The sequence below is a fragment of the Saccopteryx leptura genome, chromosome 1 (genome assembly GCF_036850995.1).
Source record: "Saccopteryx leptura isolate mSacLep1 chromosome 1, mSacLep1_pri_phased_curated, whole genome shotgun sequence".
NCBI lineage: Eukaryota > Metazoa > Chordata > Mammalia > Chiroptera > Emballonuridae > Saccopteryx > Saccopteryx leptura.
The window spans coordinates 5586652-5614073 of NC_089503.1; the positions used below are offsets into that span (position 1 = coordinate 5586652).

General features: G+C 56.3%; 1 protein-coding gene across 1 annotated transcript in view; it reads right to left on the reverse strand.

The window, feature by feature from the left end:
* LRP5 (LDL receptor related protein 5) overlaps positions 1-27422 on the reverse strand; it is a 118372-nt gene that overhangs the window by 23444 nt on the left and 67506 nt on the right. Inside the window, exons 6-13 of the mRNA XM_066385798.1 lie at positions 22229-22625; positions 20216-20387; positions 13621-13837; positions 11266-11555; positions 9119-9345; positions 7630-7814; positions 3638-3961; positions 1669-1868 (exon numbers count right to left, since the gene is read on the reverse strand). Coding sequence (XP_066241895.1) covers positions 1669-1868; positions 3638-3961; positions 7630-7814; positions 9119-9345; positions 11266-11555; positions 13621-13837; positions 20216-20387; positions 22229-22625 — 2012 coding nt within the window. The remainder of the gene's footprint in view (positions 1-1668; positions 1869-3637; positions 3962-7629; positions 7815-9118; positions 9346-11265; positions 11556-13620; positions 13838-20215; positions 20388-22228; positions 22626-27422) is intronic.

Below are 27422 nucleotides of genomic sequence, written 5' to 3' on the forward strand. Positions count from 1 at the left end.
TGAAAAATCTCCACCAATGAGCGTTTCTCGCCATCGCTGTTAATAACAGTATCAAGAGTTCAGCATGATGACATGGGCCCCTACACTGAGCACTGGATGGAGAAAGAGGCTGTTCAGTTTTGTAGCTTTTGTTGGGAGTTTTGTTTTTTTTTTATAGTTCGATTTTGTTGGGAGTCCTTGGAACGAGCAGGACATGCCAGGGACACTAAAGGAATGGTGGTCACAGTTCCCGGCCACATGGAAGCACCAGGTGAGCCCCGGGGCTGCAGTGAGAATGTCCTTTCTAGACACAGGTCACAAGCCTAACACTCACAAGCAGTCAGTCCCGCTAGAACGTGCATTGTGAAAACACCAGTGTGCTCCAACGCAGTGACGTACCAGGGACCGTTTGAGCAGGACATGGATTTTGCATTTTTTCACATGCCACTTCGTACCCGTGAGAAGCACCAGGTGAATGCACCTAGCACTGAGCCAAGTAGGAAAACACCCTCCCCCAACACCCTCCATCTCCCAGTGAACCCCCACATCCACTCCACCGTTTCACAAAAACCCCCAGGCTGTGACCTCCCGACACCCAAAAGTCCTTGGCCAACTTCAGGTCTCTCCTCAAGGTAAAGCGCCGTCTGCACGGCGGCGTGTACGTGGCTGGGCCCTATAACGTGTGCAAAACGGTGCTGCTACACTCAGCTGCTTTCCGTTCAGAGCATCGGTGATGGAGTTCTGAGCAGTGCGTCCAGCCCCTTGGTCCCCATAAGCCCTGTGGTGTGTGTGCTTCGTGGTTTTGCAAAGCATGGTGACTTTTAGAATACATGTGTTGCATGATAGCAGAACCGAACATACCATTTCTATGAAACAAGAACAAATCCAGAATAAGCGATACCAAACTGCCTTGCACCAAATGACTGTGGAAAGAAAATAATCCCACGGGGGTCCGGCACTCTCCAAACCCCCACCAACTACTTCAGAAACTAGAAAGTCAAAACAAACAAACAAAAACACCCAAAACTATATATAAGATCCACTTCCGCCCTGGCCGGTTGGCTCAGTGGTAGAGCGTCGGCCTGGAGTGCAGAAGTCCCGGGTTTGATTCCCGGCCAGGGCACACAGGAGAAGCGCCCATTTGCTTCTCCACCCCTCCCCCCCTTCCTCTCTGTCTCTCTCTTCCCCTCCCGCAGCCGAGGCTCCACTGGAGCAAAGATGGCCCGGGCGCCCGGGATGGCTCCTCGGCCTCTGCCCCAGGCGCTAGAGTGGCTCTGGTCGCGGCAGAGCGACGCCCCGGAGGGGCAGAGCATCGCCCCCTGGTGGACAGAGCTTCGCCCCTGGTGGGCGTGCCGGGTGGATCCCGGTCGGCGCATGCGGGAGTCTGTCTGACTGTCTCTCCCCGTTTCCGGCTTCAGAAAAATACAGAAAAAAAAAAAAATCCACTTCCGACACATAATCAGTCTAAGGGTTTCACACCGCTAAGGATAATACCCAGTAATGACATAATCACAGCCCAAATCATTGCCTACCCAAAAAAAAGTGCTCTGTGGGCACCGCCCCCTCCCACCCCTGCTGCTAAAAAGAGTGGGCGGAGCCTGGAGACTCTACCAGGGCAAGCCCCTCCCCCCTGGAGCCCAAGCCCCTCCCCCCTGGAGCCCCTTCCATGCCCCCGACAGGTCCACCTGCCTGGGTGCCATCGTCCCTGGCTCGCTTGATGTTCTGGCGTCCGTCCACCCAGTAGATGAACTTGTCCAGTGGGTCGTAGTCGATGGCTTTGACGTTCCTCAGCCCGTGCAGGGGCAGGACGAGGTCCGGGCTGTGCTGGTCGTCTGGGATCATCCGGCTGATGGCACTCTTCTGGCTGAACAGCAAGAAGGTGCTGGGCGCTAGGGTGAAGCAAACAGACGAGGGGCGGCCGGTCAGCGCGCGGGAGCCAGGGAGGACGGCGCCGCACGTCGTTACAGAGGGCAGACGAGTATATGCGCCCACCCGTGCACACGGGGGTGGGGGGGAGGCTGGAAGGACTGAAACCTATTTCCTGGGGGCGGACTAGGGGGAATTCTGCTCTCCGTGTTACGTGTGTCTCTGTTTCAATGTTACCAGTGCATGTTATTTTAAAAATAAATGATCAATTCATCTTGAAGGTATCAAGACTTAAGCTGGAAGGGAGAGAAGGCAGTGAGCACTAATCCCACGCGGCAAGTGTCCATCATGCTTGGAGGACGTGTCATTGTCCCCGTGTCTCCACGTGCTCTAGGGGACAGCTGAGGACCCTACGGACTGAACAGTGACACCAGGAGGGGACGCTCCTCGGGGGTGTCAGAGAGCAAAGCTGCCTGGGTTCAGAAACTGCATCATGCCTGACCTGTGGTGGCGCCGAGGATAAAGCATCAACCGGGAACACTGAGGTCGCCGGTTCAAAACCCCGGGCTTGCCTGGTCAAGGCACATACAAGAAGCAACTATGAGTTGATACTTCTTGTTGTGCCCCCCCCCCCACTCTATAAAGTCAAATAAAATCTTAAAAAAAGAAAAAAGAAACTGCATCCCTCTCAGAATGTGCAGGCGGCCGACAGCTGCAGCCATGATCAGAGAGGTGCAGTCATCATGGCTCAAGTCTGCCGGCCACCAGGGCGGGGGCCCGGACACTGGTGTCTCTTCTGGGTGGTGGGTTACCTGACGCTTTGCTTGACCCTTCCAGGCTATGGCTGCCAGGGGACAAGAACAGCAGGACCAAAGGGAGCCCAAGAGTGAGGCATCCCAGGCTGCAGCCCCGGCCCCAGCATGTACCAGCTCAGGGCCTCAATCAACCCTTCACCCCTCGAAGCCTCTGGTCCCGGTCCGCATGGCCGGGAGAAGGAAGGCCAGCCCTTGGTCCAGGCTGCGTGAGCCTCCGACAGAGCCCCAGAAGACACAGAACTTCATCCGGTGTCACAGTGCCGCCCAGAGGCAGCCGATGCTCCAGGCGGAACACCCGCCCACAGGACGCCCCCGTTCTCCCTCCGGCCCACGAGGAAGTTGCTCCCAGGCTCCCTGAACCTCACAACTGTATCACTCAAATGAGAACATCTGGAAAAGGCCCACCTGATTCCGAAGGTCCGTGTGAGGATTATGTGAGCGAGCTGGATCCAACCCAGCTGGATCCACACCCGGCCCAACCCTGACCAGCTGTGAGGCCCCGCACGGGCTCCTGCACATCTGCCTCAGTCTCCTCGCCTGGGAAACGGGGGGGTGATACTCGCCACCCCAGGGGCCCGAGGATCCTATGAGTACCGCAGAGAGTACTCAGAACAGTGCTCGCCTCTCTCAGCGCGTGCTCTCCCCTGGGGACCGGTTCTCCCACCCAAAGAGTTCCCCCAGGCCTGTGCCAGCTGAGGGCTCAGTCCATCTCCTGGTGTCTGGATGAAGCGACAGGTCCTCCAGCCGGCCCAGGGTGGCGGGTGACACTACGCAGGTGGTGCAATGCCCAACACGCCCAACACGCCCAGACTGTGTCCGTCAACATACCCTTTCCACACCAGCCCCCGGAGCCAGCCGGGTGGTTGACACGGGGCGGCCGGGCGCAGGGGGCACATACCCTTTCCACACCAGCCCCCGGAGCCAGCCGGGTGGTTGACACGGGGCGGCCGGGCGCAGGGGGCGAGCGAGGCACTTACGGCTGCAGTTGCGGCTGCTGGGGTCCAGGGTGTAGTGGGAGGCACAGCTGCAGCGGTGGCCCCCGGGGACGGCGAGGCACAGCTGCGCACACTGCCCGTTGCTGTGCACGCAGTCGTTGAGGCCGTCCTGGCGGGACGAGTGGAACACCAGGATGTCCATGACGAAGTCCAGGTGGCCCTGGATGAGGGTGCGGTTCCGGCCGCTGGTCTTGTCGGCCCGCTCGATGCTGTGCAGGTTCCAGTCCGTCCAGTAGATGTAATCGCTGTACTGTGTCAGGCCGAACGGGTGCGGGAGGTCGTCGGCGATCACGACCCGCTCCTGACCTGCGTGGGGACACACAGGCAGGGTGTCAGCCACAGCACGGGCGCCCCGTGGCCTGGCCGCCGGTGCCTGGGCCTGAGAGCTCGATCACTGGAAAACGAGCAGCATCGACCGACAGCTGTGCACTGACCCCGGGACCGGGCGACTGCACCCCTCTACACAGGAGTACGCACGCAGTGTGACCCCGAGGAACATGGACAAGAATGTGCACGTGGCAGCACCGGCCCCGAGCGCCACGAGCCGAAAACAAGCCAGACGCCCGTCGACAGCAGAACGGATACAAAGCCGGTGGGATTTTCCTATAACGGAAATGACGCCGGGAAAAAGAAAGAACAACAACGTGTGGGCGCATCTCACAGTCGTCAGAGTGATAGAAGCCAGGCCCCGAAGAGCACACTGCGTGTGACCGCACTGACTGAAAGTTCTAGAACAGCAAAACTGGGACGCAGGGACAGAAGTCAGGGCAGCAGTCTCCCCACCCACATGCCAACAGCAGAGGACACGTGAAACAAACCGTGCGGGAACCTACGACAGCACAGCTGTCAGCTGAACGCACTCAGGCGCACGTGCTGCGCGCCCAGTGCCAGCTGTCGGGAGGCGTGGTCGGGAGGCGTGGTGCGCAGGCCGGCTTGGCTCGGAGCCGGGCCGGACAGGGCACAGCGGAAGAGGTGCCGATGGGGGCCGAGCCACAGGGGAGGAAGGACACAAGTCCAGGGCCCGGGTGGCCCCCAATGAGTTCTGTCCCTCAACCCACATGTGGCTCTCCTGGTCTTTACTTCTCAAACTGTGTCACGTGAATGTTTTTTCTTGTTTGTTTGTTTTTACAGGGACAGAGACAGAATCAGAGAGAGGGATAGATAGGGACAGACAGGAACGGAGAGAGATGAGAAGCATCAATCATCAGTTTTTTGTTGCGACACCTTAGTTGTTCATTGATTGCTTTCTCATGTGTGCCTTGACCGTGGGCCTTCAGCAGAACGAGTAACCCCTTGCTTGAGCCAGTGACCTTGGGTCCAAGCTGGTGAGCTTTTTGCTCAAGCCAGATGAGCCCGCGCTCAAGCTGGCGACCTCGAGGTCTCAAACCTGGCTGGGTCTTCCGCATCCCAGTCCAACACTCTATCCTCTGCGCCACTGCCTGGTCAGGCAGTGAATGCTTCTTCATGCATGTTCTAGTTCACAACCAATGGGAATACGTTAATGACATGAGAACATGCTGGTCATACACAGGAATAAGAGAAAGCAAACTGGTCCTGGCTGGGGTGCTCAGCGGTAGAGTGTCGGCCCAGTATGTAAATATCCAGATTCAATTCCTGGTCAGGGCACATAGGAGAGGTGACCATTTGCTTCTCCACCCCTCTCCCTCCCCTTCTCTTTCTCTCCCTCTCCCCCCTTCTCTTCCCACAGCCATGGCTCAATTGGTTCGAGCACGTTAGCTCCAGGCACTGAAAATTGCTCTGTGGAGTCTCCTCCACAGGCACTAAAAATAGCTCAGTTGCAAGCATGGCCCCAGATGGGCAGAACATCAGCCCCAGACTGGGTTGCCAGGTGGATCCCAGTTGGGCGCCTGCAGGAGTCTGTCTGTCTCCCCTCTTCTCACTTGGAAAAGAAGGGGGAAAAAAGGAGATAGAGCCTGACCTGTGGTGGTGCAGTGGATCAAGCATCAACCTCGAATGCTGAGGTCACCGGTTCAAAACCCTGGGCTTGCCTGGTCAAGGCACATGTGGGAGTTGATGCTTCCTGTCTCTTGCCCTTCTCTCTCTCTCTCTCTCTCTCTCTCTCTCTCTCTTTCTCTCTGTTTCTCTTCTCTAAACTGAATAAATAAATAAATTAATTAAAAAAATAAAATAAATGTTTAAAAAAAAAGAGATAGAGCAGCTTGAAGATGATCTATGGCATGATTTGAAACATTTTAAAAATTACTTTTAAAAAGTAAAAATTTAAGATTTTTAACAAGAATATTACTTTAAAATCCACTACAAAGTTTGAAACTGGAAAGAAACATGTCAACATGAATAGTGGTTATCACTGAGTGGTGAAATTATGTAGAATTATCACTTTTCTTCATATTTTTCTGTATTTTCAGAAATTTTCTAGGTTATTTTGTCGAGGAAAAAGGTTATGAAATAAAAATGCTCCCTGAAGCCTCCACACACACACACAAACACATATAAACTCTCTCCCCCCTCCACACACACACACACACACACACACACACACACCAACATACACACTCCAGGGCCCCAGACAAGGAGCAGACGGTTCTTCACCAACTATCCATGTAGCTAAACATTTACAGGGCGTTTCCTGTGTGCCAGGCACAGTGAGATGTGCTTTTACCTACATTACCTCATTTAATTCTCATGCCAACGGCTTTGTGAGGAAGGTACTATTAGGATAGGGAACCGAGGCACAGAAAGGTTAAGTGACTTGGCTGATGTCACACGACTAGCACGTGGCAGAGCCCAGAGACACTGGGCAGCGAGGCCCCACGTCCAGGCTCACGCCCAGCTCTGACCATGCCAGGTGACATTACCCATTCCTCACCTGCCCGGGGTCTCACACATTACTAGGTGCTCAGGAAACACCTGTGTCACTACATGGAAAACATGCTATGGCACAGGGACAGCCAAGCCCAACACAGGAAGCCGCCCTCCATCTGTAGGGTTGTGTGAGTGACCAGGACGTGTGCTGGTGTCTGTCCAAGTGTGTTCTCAGCTGGGGGTAATTGACGAGCGTACTTATTTCTGACAGACCATGGCAGTGCCGTGACTGGCTTCTCATCTGGCGCTAGCTCCCCGTAATTCCCGGCGGGGCCATGGTGGCGGGCCCAGAGATGTTCAAAGCTGGCCACTGGCCTCCCCAACCAGGACTAGCAGTGGGCAGGGTGGCTGTGGCCTGCCCCAGGCGAAAACCAGGATGCTGGGGCCCCAGCTCTGCCCCCATGAAACCTGGGACAAGCCATCCAGCCCAACCTATGCCTCCGTTTCCTCCTCTGTAACACGCCCACGCCCACCCCGGGTGACAGCGGCAGCGAGCAGGGAGGAAGCCCGAGTCTCCCCACTATAGAGTGCAGCCCAGCTCCCCAGCGAGCTGACGTGACCACGCCCCTCCAGCACTGCAGAGCTCGGAGCTACACGCTCTGGGTTCACATTAGCCCCTGCTGCTGGATGACCTGAAACAAGGTATTTCTTCAATTTTTATTTTTTACTTTATTATTATTATTATTTTTTTTTTTTTTACCAAACCCAGGGTATTGGGTGTGGCCAGTCAGTAGTCACAGCACAAGAGCTAGTACACAGTAGGTACTCAGAGTGAAGTCTGTGTGGTGCTGCTCTGTGACCTTAGACAAGTCCTGTGACCTCCCTGGGCCTCAGTTTCCACACCAACAAAAACTTCCGTCATGTGGTGTTGTGTCCAATCAGAGTCCCGGCCCAGGACTTAGCTGGGAACTCAGCTTTCAGTGCCAGAAACAGCAGTGACTAGAGCCTCTGTGGACAGGACACCCTGGAGAGGGGTGAGGCTGGCTGGGCACTCGGAGCGTGTCCATACCTCCCGTGGGGCCTGGGGACTCGCAGGCCAGGGGGCTCAGTGCAGAGGGGGCTGACAGGTGACCCAACGCTCCAGACCAAGGACATCCCGCCCCCGCAGGACCCACATGGCCGGCCCTCACCCAGCATGTTAGACGACTCGATCATGTTGGTGTCCAGGTCAGTCCAGTAGAGACGCTGGTCAGCATAGTCAATGGTGAGGTCATTGGCCCGGCCCACCTTGTCCACCAGCGTCATGCAGTTGGTCCCGTCCATGAAGGCCCGCACGATCCTCGGCTTGCCGCCCCACTCGGTCCAGTAGATGTAGCTGGAAGACACAGGGAAGAAAGGGAGGGCGGGCTGAGGTGCGTCCACCATCACGGCAGGGCAGGAAACACGATCGCCGCCATCTCCTAAGCCAGCGCCGCCCCATCCCAGAGAAAGCTGCATCTACAACACCCCACCAGGAAAGCAGGGGAGACCCCAGAGCGCCATACCACCTGCCGTCCCTCCAGAGGCCGTCACCTTGCTCCCTCCAGCCTCCTGAATTCCCGCAGTGGCGCCCCCGCAGGGTGACTGTGATCACCCCGTTTACAGACCCTGACAGGTGCACAGACGAGATCACCGTGGAGCAGAATGACCGGGCGGGGCTGCTTTTGTCAGAGACCAATGCTAACTAAACAAGACAAGACGCCAGGCAACAGGGGAACCAGGGTGAACATGGGCAAAGCAGGATGCAAGGCCCCGTTACCCAAAGCGAGTAGGAAAGAGGACCCTGGGGCAGCAGGCGCTCCGGGGCCAGGGTTCGAACACCCCTCCCGCCCCCTCACAGCTCCAGGAGAGGACGCGCACACCCACACTCCAGAACCAGGCCCACGTGACATGCCCTTTCGCTAAAACCTGGACCTCTTTGTCCTGTCATCCTGGGACCTTTGCTTCCCTAACAGATCAGGTGACAGTGACAGGGTCTGAGGTGCCCCATACGTGCTGCTGGTGCTTTATGGAATGGGTCAGCTGCTCAGAAAAGGAGGCCAGGCGGAGGGAGACCCCACCCTGGCCCCTCTGCCCCAGCGCCAGGGGCAGAGCCCAGGCCTCCGACAGATAAACCACAGGTGCCAGCCCTCAGCTAAAGAAGGGGCCAGCACGAAGCCTGGAATCCAAGGAGCTCAAAGCCAGCTCTGAGAGGCGGTCCGGTGACGCGGGACACAGGACTTCTCTTGGCCGCGCCCTGCTCTAATCAGTTATGAAACTTTGGGTAGGTCACTCAGCTTCTCTGAGCCTCAGCGTCCACCTCTATAGAGTCATGGACAAAAACACCTGCCCCGTACAGGCCTCCTGGACACAGCAGTGGATGACCTACAGGAAAACGCCCAGCACCGTACCCAACACAGTGGCTGCCATTGCTTCCTTCCGCTCTGGACCTCAGTTTCCCCTCTGTGAAACGAGCTAGATCATCTCCAAGGGCCTCGCCAGCCCCGGCCACCTCCGAGCTAGAGGTGGTCAGCACGGCTCTCATACAGAGAAGCAGCAAGGCAGTCACTCACCTTGGTGGCTGGTCCCCACCGGGCTGGCTGACATAGAGAGGTGGGAGGGGGACAATGACACGTGTGCCAGACAAACATGACCCCTTACCCTTTGGTGGGGTCCAGCGCCAGCGACCTCGGGTTATCCAAGTCCCTCCACACGAGGACCTGCCGGAACTGCCCGTCCAGCCGGGCCACCTCGATCCTGTTGGTCCCGGTGTCCGCCCAGTAGAGGTTCTTGCCCATCCAGTCGACGGCCATGCCTTCCGGGTAGTCGAGGCCGAACTCGATCACGTGCTCCACCGAGCTCCCGTTCAGGAAGGCGCGGCTGATGGTCTGGGAGCAGAGGGTGGGGGAGGACACAGGGCCACGGGTGAGGAACCAGCACCGGGGCAGACACTGACCTATGAGCTGCTCGGCCACCTGGAGCCACCACTCACCACATCTGGGGCCAGGTCAACAACATTTCTACAGTTTTTAAATAAACTTTTCAAATGTAGCAAAGTAATAAACACTTTAGAAAAAATACATGGCTATACTTAATACTTAGCTATGTATTTTTATGCGCTCACAAAGTAAAATAAGTCATACATAAATTACGTACTATATATACTGCTCACAAAAATTAGGAGATATTTCTTTTTTTTTTTTGCATATTTCTGAAGCTGGAAACAGGGAGAGACAGTCAGACAGACTCCCGCATGCGCCCGACCGGGATCCACCCGGCACGTGCCACCATGGGGCGACGCTCTGCCCACCAGGGGGCGATGCTCTGCCCATCCTGGGCGTCGCCATGTTGCGACCAGAGCCACTCTAGCGCCTGAGGCAGAGGCCACAGAGCCATCCCCAGCGCCCGGGCCATCTTTGCTCCAATGGAGCCTTGGCTGCGGGAGGGGAAGAGAGAGACAGAGAGGAAGGTGCGGCAGAGGGGTGGAGAAGCAAATGGGCGCTTCTCCTGTGTGCCCTGGCTGGGAATCGAACCCGGGTCCTCCGCACGCTAGGCCGATGCTCTACCGCTGAGGCAACCGGCCAGGGCTATTTATTCATTTTTAGAGAGGAAAGAGAGAAGGGGGGAGGAGCTGGAAGCATCAACTGCCATATGTGCCTTGACCAGGCAAGCCCAGGGTTTCGAACCGGCAACCTCAGCATTTCCAGGTCAATGCTTTATCCACTGCGCCACCACAGGTCAGGCAGTGGCTTTTAAAATCAGGGAAAATATTGCCTGATTGGTGGTGGTGCAGCGAATACAGCGTCGACCTGGGATGCTGGGGTCCCAGGCTCAAAAGCCCAAGGTTGCCGGCTTGAGCACAGGTTCACCAGCTTGAATGTGAGATCCTAGACATGACCCCAAGGTCACTGGCTTAAAGCCTCCACCCCCCTAGTCAAGGCACGTATGAGAAAGCAATTAATGAACAACTAACGTGATGCAATTACACATTGATGCTTCTCATCTCCCTCCCTTCCTGTCTCTCTGCCTCTCTCTGTCTCTGTCTCTCTCTCTCACTAACTAAAAAATAAAATATAATCAGAAATATCTTTAAGAGACGTCATATAAATGGTAGCACAAAAGATAGATGACTGACTGACCTGTTTTAGTTGTTCAATACTGTACTTCAGAATAGGGGTTAGCAAACTTTTCCTGTCAAGGGGCACACAGCAAATAGCTCAGGCTTCACAGGGCACACAGATCGGTCACAACTGAGCCCACTGGTACCGCAGCAGGCGTGGACAATCCACAAACAAGTGGACATCGCAGTGTTCCGATAAAACTTTATTTACAAAAAACAGGAGGCTGGCCCACGGACCAGTCCCCCAGACCCTGCTTTCCTGTATCTGCCCAGGAGCGTTTATAGTTGCATTTTGAATAAAGAGTTTGCTGCGTGCGTGCGTGCGTGCGTGCACACTGGGAGGGGTGGGCAGTGTGACGGGAGGGGCAGAGTTGCGAATGTTTCACAGTCGTTCTAGAAAAGCCCCTTTGTGGGCCTCCCGGAACCCACTCATCGTAATCATTCACGTTAGGTTATTAAAATAGGCTGATATTTCACTGGCTTGAGTTGTTACAATTAATCTTGTTTTCAAATGTAAACACCTTCAAGGCTGTCCCATCAGCCAGCAGGAGAGGCGCGCGCAGGAGAGGAGAGGCGCGCGCAGGAGAGGAGAGGCGCGCGCAGGAGAGGAGAGGCGCGCGCAGGAGAGGAGAGGCGCGCGCAGGAGAGGAGAGGCGCGCGCAGGAGAGGAGAGCCGCGCGGGCCGTACCTTCAGGCTGACGTCCGTCCAGTAGATGTGGTTGTTGGACACGTCGAAGTCCAGCGCGGAGGCCTCCTTGACGCCCGTGAGCGGGATGGCCACGTCGTTGTTGTTGGTCTCGAGGGAGATCCTGTGGATGGTGGCCCTGCTGGTGAAGACCAGGAAGGCCTCGGGGACGATGCAGGTCTTCATGTCGCTCAGCAGCTCCAGGCCGATGGGGCAGCCGCACTTGGTGGCGCGGGGCGTGAAGAAACACAGGTGGCTGCACCCCCCGTTCCCGTCCGCACACGGGTTCGTACCTGGAAGGCAACGCACACATGCAGGCCCGATGGGTCAGCAGCCCGGTGGCGGCGTGCGGCCGACCCACAGTCGTCTGTGGCTTTATGTGTGCCCGACACAAATGGGGACCCCTGGGCGAAGACGACGGGAGCCCGGGTCCCCCTGGTACTGGAGTGGCAGGAACAATGGGTCCCAGACGGCCCAGTGTGTTGGCTCACAACCTGGGAGGTAGAAGCTGGCCCCTCCCTGCTTTTCAGCCAAAGAAACAAAAGTGTGGAGAGGTTACTGACGGTGACCTAGTTAGGAAGCAGCTCAGACAGAACGAGAAGCAGGTCTGGCCTCCTGGCCTGAGCTCCGGCCCCGGTTGGGTGGCCATAACACTGCGAGGCAAGGACAGGACAATCGTCACTCCCCAGACCCGGACCCCTGGCCTTTCTGGACTGGAGCCTGAGGTCCTCTGATTCACCGACACTCGCGGGCAACCCTGAAAACTCAGATTCACCCAAGACAGCCAAAGGCGTCTTTTTTTTTTTTTTTTTTTTTTTTAATCAAAGCAGATGGTAGTCTCAGCACATGCGTTTCTTTCTGGCCAGACTCTTCATCTCCCTGTTCTACTGGGATACTGCTAAAACTGAACCTAGTTCAATGTTAAGTATTTAGCTAAAAAAAGAATCCTTTCCCCATCTCTCTCAGTAAATCCTGAGATGAGAGAGAGAGAGAGAGAGAGAAAGAAAGGAGAGAGAGAGAGAGAGAAGGAGAGAGGAAAGAGAGACAGAGAGAGAGAGAGAGAGGAGGAGAGAGAGAGAGAGAAGGAAAGAGAGAGAGAAGGAAAGAGAGAGGAGAGAGAGAGAGAAGGAGAGAGGGAGAAGGAAAGAGGAGAGAGAGAGGAGAAAGAGAGAGAGAGAAAGAGAGACAGAGAAGGAGAGAGAGAGAGAGAAGGAAAGAGAGGAGAGAGAGAGAAGGAGAGAGAGAGAGAGAGGAGAGAGAGAGAGAGAGAGAGAGAGAGAGGAAGGAGGGATGAGCCTAACTTCTCAACTTGAAATCGCACCCCATGGTACATCTTTTTTTTCCTCCATCTTTAGAGCTTCGTATTTTCAAACACTCTCACAGGTGGGCCCTAGCGCCCACATTGGACAATGAATGTGTTGTACAAGGTGGCCGGTAAAACAAGGGGCATGAATTCCGTCATCTGTGTCCCACAGACACAGGCCGGGACTACAGGCCCGTCCCAGAGGTGCAGGAGCAGTGGCCACTCCCAGGTCAGCCTGCACAGCCGCACCTCCCGACCCTTGCTCAGCCCCCCCCCCTTCTGCCAGCACACCCTACTCCCCACCTGCTCCTCAGAGCCCCAGCTCAAATGCCCTCCCTTGTATTATAGGGCCAGGCATTCCTCCAACAGCCCAGCCACAGAGCTACGGGGCGCCGCACCCACCAGACTGCAAACCACTGGAGGTCAAGGACGGGGTCCTCGCTGGTCATTGCTTCATTCGTCCAGCAGAGGTCTGCCGAGCACCTCTGACGTGCTGGTGCTGTACCAGGCACCGGGGGCCCAGCTGGGAACAGAGCCCGCGCCCCACGGAACCCGCAGTCCCCCGACTCTGGCCCCGTCGCACCTGGATGCGTCTCTCTCCAGGGCAACTGGCTGACATGCACTTGGAATCCTTTTCAAAAAGGGGCAAAATTGTACGAAATGGGTTTTTTGCCAATCTTGGTGTGAGGCCGGGGCAGACCCAGGCCACCGTTAGCTGCATGGCTTTAACTCCTCCGCATCGTACATGAGGCAATACTAGAACTAGCATGTGGGGCTGCTCTGGGCACTAAGGCCCACAGCAGGCACACGGTAAATGTCAGCCATTTTTACACCGATGACTGCCAGCAGCCCTAGTCCATACACACTGGCTAGTCACTGTCCCCGGTCAGTGCACAGCCCTGCCATGACCCCTGTCCCTAACCAGATAACATCACCACCACCTCCTGTCCTGCCCATCCCGAGTGAGGCACCCCACCGGGCCGCCGCGGCCCCTTTCGTTCTTCCTCACGCAAGCCGGCCCGGCCGACCTGTGGCTGGAGGCTGACCGGACTCACCGACGGCCTTGGCCACGTTCACGGCCTTGAGCCCCATCAGGTCGGGCAGCTGGTCGATGATGACGTCCCGACTGGCCTTGACCTTGTGGACACGCTCAATGCTCCGCCGCTGCCAGTCGGTCCAGTAGATGAAGTCCCCCAGCAGCGTGAAGCCAAAGATGTGCGGGAGCTTGTCCTCCAGGAGGACCCGCCGCTCCGTCCCGTCGACGTTGATCACCTGGCGGGATGGGAGACACAGGTCTGACCCAGCCTCGAGCCGGAGCTGCTGGCAATGGGGCGGATCAACCCCCCGGGAGCCCCAGCTCCGCCTGCACCTCGGCAGGCCACCGTACAAAGCCGGTGACACCACTCATCAGAGAGTTGGGCAAATGGCATTTTCAGTGAGGGCCGCTGGGGGCCTCTCCCCACAGCCTCTCCCCAACCTGAGGCGGCCGCTGTGCTGGGACGCCAGTGTGCTTTGAGGCAGGTAAGGCTAACGGGTGTCTTCTCCCTTACCACTGCGATCGACTGGGGGTGGCTGCCCGGTACCACGGTGTGGGTCTCAGACCAGGGCTGGGCTCGGCAGGAAGCAGTCCTGGCATCGATCGGCAAAGCCTGCCCCAGGTGCAACACAGAGAGGCCCCAGGCCACACCCGAGATACAGAGCTGCATTTCAGAAGTCTGGACAGCTAGGCCCTGGCCCGTTGGCTCAGTGGTAGAGTGTCGGCCCAGTGTGTGGATGTCCCGGGTTCGATTCCCCAGTCAGGGCACAGAGAAGTGCCCATCTGCTTCTCCAGCCCTCCCCCTCCTCTCTCTCTCTCTCTCTCTCTCTTTCCCTCCAGCAGCCATGGTTCAGTTGGTTCCAGCGTATCAGCCCCAAGCGCTGAGGATGGCTCTGTGGAGCCTCCTCCTCAGGTGCTAAAAATATCTCAGTTTCAAGCACAACCCCAGATGGGCAGAACATCGGCCCCAGACAGGGCTCGCCGGGTGGATCCTGGTCTGGGCACGTGCAGGAGTCTCTCTCTCTATCTCCCCTCCTGTCCACTTGGAAAAGGAGAAGAGGAAAATAAAATAAAAAGCCTGGACAACTAAGGCACTGCGGGCTCCGGGCAAGATCCCCCACTCGTCTGTGGACTCACTTCCTGTTCGGTCGGGACCAGGTGAAAGATGAGGGTGCTTCCGGTTCTGAGTCTGGGCTGTGTCTCTAAGGTGCCTGGCACCCCCAGACACGCCAGCGGCCGTCTGCTCCAAGAGGCACAGGCTCCATCCACCCTTTTCTTGAAGAGCCCGTGCTGATTAAAAGCATCGACCACAAAAGCCACAGAGGAGAAACATCCTGTCACACAAATGCCTTAACCAACCAAAATACACCCACAGGAGGAGACAGGACTCCGACAACAGGCGATCCTGGCGAGGCTTATGCTTAAAAGGCAGACGAATAAAACGTGACACTCAAACGCCGGGCTTTCGGGCCGGGATGAAAAGAGACACGAGGAACCAAGAGTGAGTCTCAGCAGGCCTCCCGCAGACGGAGCATCTCCAGCTCATCAGAAAAACCAAAACCCTGCGTTGTACACACAACAGACACGCGTGAACAGATAGAACGCGTGTGCAGCCGCAAGCACTGCGGTCCTCTGTTGTTGGGACAGGACAGGACAAAACTGCTGGGTCAGCTCCGCCCCACAGGCAAGTCCCTGCACCCCCCAGGGACCTCAGTGTCTCCTGTGACTGGGGGGAGCAGCCACAGTCATCCAGGGAACTTAACCAAACAAAGAGCAACGGCTAGGCCACTCTGGGGCCACTAAGTAGGGATAGAAAGGCCCTCGGCCCATGTCTGGACCCTGAAAGCAGCTCCCCACACAGGTGGTTCCGATGAGCTGCAGCCTCCCTGGGATGGTAGGGTTCGGGTGGAAGGGATTATTGTGAGGAGCCCCCCAGGGTAGCAGCACAGGCGGCCCTCAAACAACACAGCAATAGGGGCGCCAACCGCCCCGTGCAGTCACAAATCCCGACTTCACAAAACTTAACTACTAATAGCCTACACTGTTGACTGGAAGCCTCATCAATAACACAGTCAATTAACACATTATTTCACATATGTGTTACATACTGTGTTCTTACAATAAAGCGAGCCAAAGAAAAGAAAAATGTTATTAAGAAAATCACACCCGGGGGAGGGGGAGGGGGAGGGGCACAAAGAGAACTAGATAGAAGGTGACAGAGGACAATCTGACTTTGGGTGATGGGTATGCAACATAATTGAACGACAAGATAACCTGGACATGTTATCTTTGAATATATGTATCTTGATTTACTGATGTCACCCCATTAAAAATAAATAAATAAATAAATAAAATAAAATAAAAAAAGAAAAGAAAAGCACACCCCCGGCCAGTTGGCTCAGCGGTAGTGTGGGCCGGGTGTGTGGATATCCCAGGTTCAGTGCCCGGGGGCACAGAGGAGAGGCGCCCATCTGCTTTTCCTCCCCTCCTCTTTCCCTTCCCTCTTTCTCTCTCTTCCCTTCCCACAGCCATGGCTTGATTGATTCATGCATATCGGCCCTGGGCACCGAGGATGGCCCCGTGGAGCCTCTGCCTCAGGTGCTAAAAATAGCTCAGTTGTGAGCATAGGCCCCAGACGGGGTGCCAGGTGGATTCTGGTCAGGGCACATGTGGGAGTTTGTCTATCTCCCCTCCTCTCACTTAAAAAATAATTTTTAAATAAATAAATAAATAAAAGAAAAGGTATTCTAACAATATTTGTCATCAGGACAACGCAAACCAACACCACGAGACAGCAAAGCACACCCGCTGGGATGGCAACGAAAATGAAAAAGGACGAGTCGGCGAGGATCCGCTGAAATCAGAACCCACACGTCCCCCGGAACAGACTGTGAAGAGCCTGACGGCCCTCAGTAAAGGAAACGTAAAGGTACTGGGTGACCCACCAGCGCCACGCCGAGGTAAACACCTAAAAGAACCACAAACAGGCGCCCACACAAAGGCCTGTACACAAATGCTCACAGCAGCATTGTTCACAATCACCAGACACCCGGAACAAAGCCTGAGTGTCCATCCACAGGAGACCACGGGCCTAGCCATACACTGGAAGATTATTCGACCGTTAAGAGGGATGCGGCACTGACCCCCGCTAGGACCCGGGGGAGCCCCGGAAACAGGATATTCAAAAGAAGCCAGACAGCCTGACCAGGCGGTGGCGCAGTGGATAGAGCGTCAGACTGGGGTGCGGAAGAGCCAGGTTCGAGACCCCGAGGTCGCCAGCTTGAGCGTGGGCTCATCTGGTTTGAGCAAAAATTCACCAGCTTGGACCCAAGGTCACTGGCTCAAGCAAGGGGTTACTCGGTCTGCTGAAGGCCCGCAGTCAAGGCACATATGAGAAAGCAATCAATGAACAACTAAGGTGTCACAATGCGTAACGAAAAACTAATGATTGATGCTTCTCATCTCTTCCTTCCTGACTGTCCCTGTCTATCCCTCTCTCTGTCTCTGTTAAAAAAAAAAACAAAGAAGCCAGACAGCCACCGAAGGCCGTGTATTGCAGGATCCCACCCCCGGGGCATGCCCAGAACAGGCCCCTCCACAGAGACAGACAGGTCAGCGGGTGCAGGGCTGGGGAGGAGAGTGGAGAAGCAACCACTCGTGCGGGTGGGGCTTCGGGCGGCGACCACGCTCTGGAACTGGGTGGCGGTGACGGGGGCACATGTTGTGAGTGTACTAGATGCCCGAACTGCGTGCACTGTGAAACGGTTAAAACGGCCAACATGTTTATTTCACCCCAATGAAAACCGCAACACAGCACTGTGGAAGTAACGGGAGCAATGTCTGCACCGTGTCCGTGTCCTGTGGTGTTGGCCAGACGCTCGCAACCCAACCCGCTCCCCAGCAGGTGGGGTTGGGGCAGATGCAGCCCCGCCCTGCCCCCACTGACCCCGCCAGGAACAAGGGTCTCGCTTTCAGGCTGAGAAGCTGGGGGAACAAGTGTCTTCAAACTCCCTTTAGCAACAAACAAGGTCCTTTATTTATTTGTTTTATTGACTTTATAGAGAGAGAAGAGGAAAGAAGGAAGGAAGGAAAAGAGAAACATCAATTCATTGTTCCACTTAGTTATGCATTCATTGGTTGATTCTTGCATGTGCCCTGACCGGGGATTGAACCTGTAACCTTGGCGTAACAAGGCGATGCTCTAATCAACTGAGCTAACTGGCCAGAGCCAACAAGATCCCTTTAAAAATAACCATTTATAGGAAACTCTAACAGGAAATGGCTACAACTACAGCTACTTGGGATTGTGCGGGAGAGGCGTCCACCAGTCCTGAGCCCCCTTCACATCACTGCTCAGGAGTATCACTCAAAAACCTGCAACATGCCTGACCAGGTGGTAGCACAGTGGATAGAGCGGCGAACTGGGATGCGGAAGGACCCAGGTTCGAGACCCCGAGGTCGCTAGCTTGAGCATGGGCTCATCTGGCTTGAGCAAAGAGCTCACCAGCTTAGACCCAAGGTCGCTCACTCCAGCAGGGGGTTACTCAGTCTGCTGAAGGCCCGTGGTCAAGGCACATGTGAGAAAGCAATCAATGAACAACTAAGAAGTCGCAACGCACAACGAGAAACTGATTGATGCTTCTCATCTCTCTCCGTTCCTGTCTGTCTGTCCCTGTCTATCTCTGCCTCTGTAAAAAAAAAACAAACAAAAAAAAAAACCTGCAACATGAACACACACCCGTATTCTCGCTTCTGCCCCCCCTGCCGCAAGCAGCCCAGTGGGGGTCTCCCCATGGAGCCATGGGAAGAGCAAAGGTGACCCCTCTAGATGGTGAGGGCAACAAGCAGTAATGTGACCAGACACAGACAAGACCCGCCCAGAAGCTACTGGAATTGAGGGAGGCACTCGTGCCGAGGAGAGGCGCGGACGTCAGTAAGTTCCCTGTGATAGGGACAAATTTAACTACTGTGTCATCAAGAGCACGTCTGACAAAATGTCCTCGTGAGCAAAAAGCAAGCTGCTAAGAAATGCATCCGGGACACCACTTAAATGAGTCACATAAAGTCATGCAGAGCCAAGACTACGGACTGCTCAGGGTGACAGCCACGTGGTACAGGAGAATGTCTTACTGCTCGAGAATGAGTCACCAATTACAGGACGGTGGTCACCCCCTGGCTTCAACTATATAGATAACATGCTATGTCTTTAAGTTGGGTGGTGGGTGTGTGAGTACTACAGTGTGTCCGTAAAGTCATGGTGTACTTTTGACCTGTCACAGGAAAGCAACAAAAGACGATAGAAATGTGAAATCTGCACTAAATAAAAGGAACACTCTCCCAGTTTCATACCTATTCAGTGAGTTCGATGTGGGCTCACTCACAGATTTTTTAGGGCTCCTTAGGTAGCTATCCCGTGTAGCCTCTACAGACTCGTCACTGACTGATGGCCTACCAGAACGGGGTTTCTCCACCAAACTGCTGGTTTCCTTCAACTGCTTATCCCACCGAGTAATGTTATTCCTATGTGGTGGCACTTCGTTATAAACGCGCCAATATTCATGTTGTACTTTGGTCACGGATTCAAATTTAGCGAGCCACAGAACACACTGAACTTTCCTCTGTACCGTCCACATCTCGACTGGCATGGCCGTGGGCTGCTCTGCTGTATACATGGTGTTACGTCATCCTTTGCGCATGCGCACATGCTGCCACATCATCCTACAGAAACTGGGAGGGTTCTCCTTTTATTTGGTGCAGATTTCACATCTCTAGTCTTTTGTTGCTTTCCTGTGACCAGTCAAAAGTGCACCATGACTTTGCGGACACACTGTATTTATTTTTTATTACAACTTTGTATACTGATATAGTTTAAAACTCACAAGAAATCACACAAAGCCCTGGCCAGGGGGGTCAGTGAATACAGTGTCATTCTGATGCAATGAAGTCACAGGTTCAATCCCCGGTCAGGGCACGTACAAGATGCGACCAATGAGTGCACAACTAAATAGAACAACTCAGTGGAACGAGTTGATGCTTCTCTCTCTCTCTTTCAAATCAATGGAAAAATTAAAAGACGAAGCCATTGCCTGGCTTGTGGTGGCGCGGTGGATAAAGCATCCACCTGGAACGCTGAGGTCATGGGCTTGAAACCACGGGCTAGCCGGGTCAAGGCACATAGGATAAGCAATGGACAACTAAAATGAAGTAACTATGAGTTGAAAGTTCTCACTCCCCGTGACCCTCCCTCTTTCTCCTCTCCTAGTAAAAATCAATAAATAAAGTCTTTTTAAGAAAAAAGGAGTCAGGCCCACAGCTGAGGGTTCCCGTGTACCCTTTGCCCAGCTTCCTCTATGATAACATCTTAACCACAGTACAGCCGACGATGCTATTAACTCGGCTATACACCTCCTTAAAGGTCTTTCTTCTGTGTCAGAAATGTATCGTTAATAAGTTATTACTTCAAGGATTCCCTCTGGCTGACTAACCAAGCCCAGGCCGGGGTGGGGCAGGCAGCCAGACACAGAACTCAGTGCCCGAGGATGGCTGGGCTGCCCGGCTGTCCTGAACTGTGTCACTGTGTCGTGACCTGACGCTCACCCGTGGGGACGGCTCACCTCAATCTTGTCCGTCTTGGCGTCTCCCCAGTAGAGCTTCCCCTCCTGCAGGTCCAGGGCCAAGCCGTTGGGCCAGCCGAGGGACGTGTTGACCAGGACATGCCGCTCCTGCCCGTCCAGGTTGGCGCACTCGATCTTGGGGTTTTCCCCCCAGTCCGTCCAGTACATGAGGCTGGGGAAGAAGCACATGTCCGTGACGGTGTCCGTCTGTCTTGATCCCCAGGGCTGAGAACCGCACCCGTCCCGATCACACGGAAGAAGGTCAGGAAATGCTGGCCAACGGGACGGATGACCTTGAGTAAGTCCTTTAACCTCTCTGGGCCTCAGCCTCCTCCACGGCACAACGTGCCACAGGGGGTGGAGGGGGAAGAAAAGACGGAACTGCGGTATCACTGAAGCGTGTGGCATACTTAGCAGAGGCCAGGCGCCTACAAACACGTCACCCCTACCACCACCAGGTCAGCCCAGAAATCACCCTGCGGCTGTATCAGTGTACAGATACGACGAAGACTGACGCCCAGGGAAGGAAGGACTTTCCAAGGTGTCCAGGACTTTTTTTTTTGAGACAGAGAGAGAGTCAGAGAGAGGGATAGACAGGGACAGACAGACAGGAATGAAGAGAGATGAGAAGCATCAATCATCAGTTTTTCGTTGCGACACCTTAGTTGTTCATTGATTGCTTTCTCATATGTGCCTTGACCGCAGGCCTTCAGCAGACCGAGTAACCCCTTGCTTGAGCCAGCGACCTTGGGTCCAAGCTGGTGAGCTTTTTGCTCAAACCAGATGAGCCCGCGCTCAAGCTGGCGACCTTTGGGTCTTGAACCTGGGTCCTCCACATCCCAGTCCAACGCTCTATCCACTGCGCCACTGCTTGGTCAGGCTCCAGGACTTTCTATACATATACTATCCATAACAATCTGTCTCAGAGCTTCCCAAAGTCTGGTCCCCAGACCAGCAGCAGAAGCATCCCTGAGATTGTGTTAGAAATACAAGTTCTGGCCCTGGCCGGTTTGCTCAGCGGTAGAGCGTCGGCCTAGCGTGCGGGGGACCCGGGTTCGATTCCCGGCCAGGGCACATAGGAGAGGCGCCCATCTGCTTCTCCACCCCCCCCCTTCCTCTCTGTCTCTCTCTTCCTCTTCCACAGCCAAGGCTCCATTGGAGCAAAGATGGCCCGGGTGCTGGGGATGGCATGGCTCCTTGGCCTCTGCCCCAGGCGCTAGAGTGGCTCTGGTCGCGGCAGAGCGATGCCCCAGAGGGGCAGAGCATCGCCCCCTGGTGGGCAGAGCGTCGCCCCTGGTGGGCGTGCCAGGTGGATACCGGTTGGGCGCATGCGGGAGTCTCTCTGACTGTCTCTCCCCATTTCCAGCTTCAGAAAAATACAAAAAAAAAAAAAAAAAAGAAATACAAGCTCCGGCCCTGGTTCAGTGGCAGATCATCGGCCCACCATGTAGATATCCCAGGTGTAATTCTTGGTCAAGGCACACAGGAGAAGCACCCATCTGCTGCTTCTCTACCCCTCCCCCTCTTCTCTCTCTCTCTCTCTCTCTCTCTCTCTCTCTCTCTCTCTTTCTTCCCCTCCTGCAGCCATGGCTCAATTAGAGCCAGTTGGCCCCTGGCACTGAGGATGGCTCCATGCCCTCCACCCACCACAGGAACTAAGAAGAGCTTGGTTGCTAAGCAACAGAGCAACGCCCCAAATGGGCAGAACACTGACCAATAGGAGGCTTGCCAGGTGTATCCTAGTTGGGGCACATGTGGGAGTCTGTCTGCCTCCCCTCCCCACAAATAATAATAATAATAAGAAGAAGAAGAAGAAGAAGAAGAAAAGAAATGCAAATCCTCAGGTTTCACCCAGCCTCCCGAATCAGAACTCTGGGAGCAGGCCCAGCCATGTGTGTTTCAAGGACCCCTTCTCCAGGGGATTCTGACGCAGGAGAAAATTGCAGAACTTCTGTTTAGCCTGGCTGCCAGCCCCAGCCAGGCGGGGAGGCCCCCCCGCCCCGCCAGCCTTACCCCATCACCGGGTGCAGTGCGATGGCACGGGGCTCATCCAGGTCCTCGGACACCAGGATCTTGCGAGAGGTGCCATTGAGGCGCGTCACCTCGATGCGGTCGGTGCCCGTGTCGGTCCAGTAGAGGTTTCGGGCCACCCAGTCAACCGCGATGCCGTCGGGGTCGTTGATCTCGGTGTTGACCAGCGTCTGCGCCCCCGACCCGTCCAGGTACGCCCTGCGGATGGCCCGCACCTCGTCGTCTGTCCAGTAGACGTAGCCCTCCAGCGGGTCATAGTCAATAGCGATGGCGTGCCGGATGTCCTCAACCTGCAGGACGATGTCGGTGAAGTCCGGCGTGTCCAGTGAGATCCTCCGCAGGTCCGTCCGCCGGGCCAGCAGCAACACCTCCTCGGCCCCTGTGGACACATCACACACCACGGGCAGTGGGGTAAGAGACCGGCGGCAGGAAAAGAGGTTGCTCCCGGGGTGGACGCGTCAGGGGAGGGCTCCGCAGGTCCCCAGGGGCTTCCCTGCCACAGCAGGTAATGTCTTCTCGGTCACGAGTCCATCCTCATAGGAGCTCTATGAGGCAGGCACTATTTCTATCACCATGTTACAGGTGAGAAAACAGAGGCACAGAGAGGTTAAGCTATCAGCTGAAAGCCACACAGCCATCTGGTTTCAACCACTGCACAGCATAAGAGCTGCCTCACACTTGGTCCCCCTGCAAGCTCCAATCTTGGCTACAAACCAGTCCCAACTCTAAGTCCTACGTGGGCACTGGGCTCCAGACCCCACTTGCTGGCCATACCCCTCAAAGTGCCCACTGGGCCCCACCTTCTCAATGTGCTCACCCTTGGTGGCTCAGCTCACATGCCCCTTCTCCCCTGAGGTCCACCCCACGAGGCGGCTTCACACCCCACAGCCACACGTCACTGCACACTCCAATGCCGTCCTAGGTGGCCGCCTCAGGGACAGGGGTGAGCGCCGTGGGGACAGCACCCAGGTTTCTTCTTTGTCACCCAGCAGGATTAACACCTGACTGTCCGGGATCCTCCCAACCGGGACGTCGTGTCAGAACTTCCAGCAGAAGTGGCACATGGAGCCTCATATGGACTCGGGGACCCAGGAGTGCTCCCCAACCCTGACCTGGACACCTCTGGAGACTGCTGGGCTCAGCATGTGGCCCTCTACCCAGAGCTGGGTCATCATTCACCTGGTCATTCTGGCCCCTTCTGGTCTCACAGACCCACAGAACCAAGAAGATCAGGCCCAGAAGCCACTTCCGGCACTTTGGGGCCACATGCCTGGTGCAGACAAGGACAGAACCAGCCTGGTACGACACCTCCCCCTCACACCCAGGCCCCCAGGCCCCGCCAGCTGCCCAGTCAAGCCACAGATGGTCTCCTGCACTCCGGGGAGCCAGCTTCTTGCCACAAGGTCCAAGCCCTCGGAATTGGTGCCCTGCATTCGTTTCAAATCAAGGCAAGGTCTGACTCTCCTGCTCCCAGGCCCCGCGTTCATTTGCCAATTCTTCCACTAGAGGGCGCACGTGCGACAGCAATGACTTCATGAACCCAGGACCTGGGAAACTGAGGCAGGTCGTGGGAAAAATGAGGCAACAGGGGAGACTCAGAAGGTGCTCGACTATACTGGACACGTCTGAGATCCACATTCAGCTTTAGTTAAGAGGTATTCAGGCAAGTTCTGATTTGATGTGTGTTGGAAGGAGAGGAGGGGAATTCTGAATTTCAACAGACTGTCTTCTTCTGGGCTGCATTCCCAAAATGTTCTGTTGACATCTGACCTGTCCTTCAGGGCCCAGGTCACATTCCTCCTCCCCCCACCCCCGCCCTGCCTCCCCAGTGGATAGGCTGACCACGCATTCATGTAACGTTGGCTCCTCTGCCTGGGCACCACCCTTACTGGCTCATGGGGATTCTGGAACATGCCCCCTCACTCACCACAGCCCCAGCACAAGGCCAACACTCAGAGCAAGTGCCAACATCCTAGAACAAGCAGGGAGAATTCAGGGCAGAAACCTCTCCTGGCACTGCCTCTGCTGTGTGACTTTGGGCAGGTGCCTAACCCTCTCTGGGCCTTGATTTCCTCATCTGTAGTGAAGAATCAGCCTGACCTAACAGTGTATAAGTCCCTGTCTCGCTCTGACATTAAAGGGACTATAAACCAAACTCCATGGAAGGTTCTGGCTTCATCCGCCACCACGGGCGACACGGGGAGCCCCCAGGGCACAGCCAGGCGGGGCGCGATCCAAGAGGGCATCTGCAAAACTGGCCTAAGAGACTGCCAGGCTCCCAGGCAGCCTCATCCTACTCGACCTAAGAGTGTATGTCAAACCCCACTTGACCTCAAGTGGCACTTCCACCACAACCGCACAGAAAACGCCGGTCCCTCATGGAAACCAACGCACGGTCCCCAAATGTACTTTGAGCCTGTCTTGCCCATCCCTGTTCCCATGAGCTTCCAGACACCATCACCCAAAACAGCACCATCCTCACACCAACCCCGAAGGTATGATTCTGCCCCCATTTCACTGAGGAAGAACCTGGTGCACAGAAAGGTTAAGCTCCCCGCCCAAGGGCACACAGCAGCAAGCGGGAAAATAAGGTCCCACAAACACATCAATCCCTGGAGATGGCACACGCCGGAAGCCCAGGTTGGTGCGCTGCCCCGCCAGACTGGCCACCTCACCATCACCTTTGTGGGCGGCTACTTTCAGCCAGGCCCTAGACCAGGTGCCAGAGGTCGGGGTGGAGAAAACAGATGCGGGACTCGTCCCCCTGGGGTCACAGGGCACAGACTTCCAGTGAGCAAGACCATCAGTGCCAGGGAGGGAAGATGGGGTACGGGGTGGGGGCAGCTGCGACTGGGGGCATCTAACCTCCAGTTCCAAAGCTTCTGGGATTGTGTGGCTGTGACCATCAGCAGACTGCAGCAGGGTGCGCCCAACGGGCACAGAGCTGCCGGGAGCCACGTGCGCCCGGCCCCCGGCCTCCAGGAACCGTGTCAACACAAAGCCACGAGCATACCCCCTATCAGGGAGCCCCATTATCAGTGTCCCTTCGAATGAAGCCTCCGTGTAGCTGAGGCAGTGATTAAATGCCCGATGAATCTGCCAGTGTTAACTGACTGCAAAACGGGGCCTTGCACACCCCCTTCACTGCAGAGAATGTGAGGTTCTCATTTGAGTTTGCTGAGAACAACGCCGAGACCAGGACGCCGGGAAGGGAGCCGCAGCTCAGCCCGTTTTCCTGGCGGTCTGGAGAAGGCCGGGCCCAGCAGGGAAGTAGCAGGGCGTTCTGTCCAGGGCCGCAAAGAGAGAGCCACCGGCCTGGGCCCTGAGACCACTCGCCGAGGCTGTTGCCCACAGGTGACCCCCGAGGCTGCTCGTGGCAAGGTCCAAGCAGCAGCCCTGGCCCGAGGCGCAGGACGCCGTGCTGAGCTCTGGGAGGAGAGGCCGACCCTTCCCCAGGACCAGACACGGAGCCGGGGTAGGAGTTTGTTTAAACACGAGGGAAGTAAACTGTTTGGAAACTAACAGTTTGGCCAAATGGTTTTCCTTGGGGTTGTCTAAACAAATAGCCTGCCTCCCGGTGCTGCCAAAGAAAGTGAAACCTTCCCCTGGCTGGCTGGGCAGCGGTCCCCAGAGCTTCCTCCTCGGGCGGGGGTGGAGGGGCTCCTGGCCTCACCCCTCCCTCCCTGCACTCACACACACAGGAAAGCAGGCCCCACCTCCGCCTTGGGGCCACGCACGGGCGACCCGGGCACAGGTCGGGCCGGGTCACGGCCTTCCTGGCAGGGGGTGCCCTTCTCGAAACAGAAAAGCAGAGCTGAAGGATGGACGACAGCACGGACACATCCAGGTCATCCCCCTCCCTCCCTGCCAACCCCCACCCAGGCCGAGCTGCCCTCCACCACGGCACCATCCCCGTGCCAAGCCCGGGACCACACCAACACGGTGAGTCACAGAGAAGGGCGGCAGGACCACATCCCCACCAACTGGGGGCTCGTGTCAGCAGAAACGGATTCCCTCGCCGTCCGGAGCCCAGAAGTCAAACGTCGAGGTGCCGGCAGGTCGTGCCCCTCCACAGGGTCAGGGGAGGGTCCCTCCTGCCTCTCCCAGCTCCTGGCGGTCCCTGTGTCCCTGGGCTTGTCCGATCTCCGGCCTCCATCTTCCCACGGCCTCCTCCGTGTGTGTCTCTGTCTAAACTTTCCTCTTACAAGGACACCAGTCATTGGATTTCGGCCCACTGTAATCCAGCATGACTTGATCTTAGCTTGGGTACATCTGCAAAGAACTATTTTCCAAGTTAGGTCACGTGTACCAGGTTCCTGGGATTGAAACTGCAACCTTTCAGGGGGACACGAATCAACCCACGACAGGCAGGGGGCGGCGTGCCAGGAGAGGTTTCGTGGAAGGTCCAAGGGCGGGAAGCGTGTGGAGGCCGGAGCACGCCCGGGCCACCAGCGGCCGGCCGGGCAAAGGCGCTGGCCTCCCCACACCCCCCGATCTGAGCCCAGAGGCTGGGTGCCCGCCGAGAGTTTGAGTTGTTGCACAGGCCACAGCTCTTCCCTGAGGGCGTGCTGCGTGCCGGACACTGGGACAGCTCTGGGCCCATCCCTGTCTGCAGGGAAGCCTGGTGCACACAGCAGGAGCCCAGCGTGGGACAAACACACCACGGGGGAAACAAAAGCCCGGCAGGAAGCCCAGGCCGGTGTCCGCAAGTGGCGACCTCTGGACGGTCCCCGGTCTTCCGACCAGTCTCCAGCAGCGAGCGGCCCGTGCACATTCGCTGCACAAAGGGCTGCGCGGTCAACAGCCTGGCTCTGGGGGCCTCGGCTCTCTCCGTCACCACCACCCAACGCTCTCACTGAGGCCTCCTCCTCGGGCGGGGGTGGAGGGGCTCCTGGCCTCACCCCTCCCTCCCTGCACTCACACACACAGGAAAGCAGGCCCCACCTCCGCCTTGGGGCCACGCACGGGCGACCCGGGCACAGGTCGGGCCGGGTCACGGCCTTCCTGGCAGGGGGTGCCCTTCTCGAAACAGAAAAGCAGAGCTGAAGGATGGACGACAGCACGGACACATCCAGGTCATCCCCCTCCCTCCCTGCCAACCCCCACCCAGGCCGAGCTGCCCTCCACCACGGCACCATCCCCGTGCCAAGCCCGGGACCACACCAACACGGTGAGT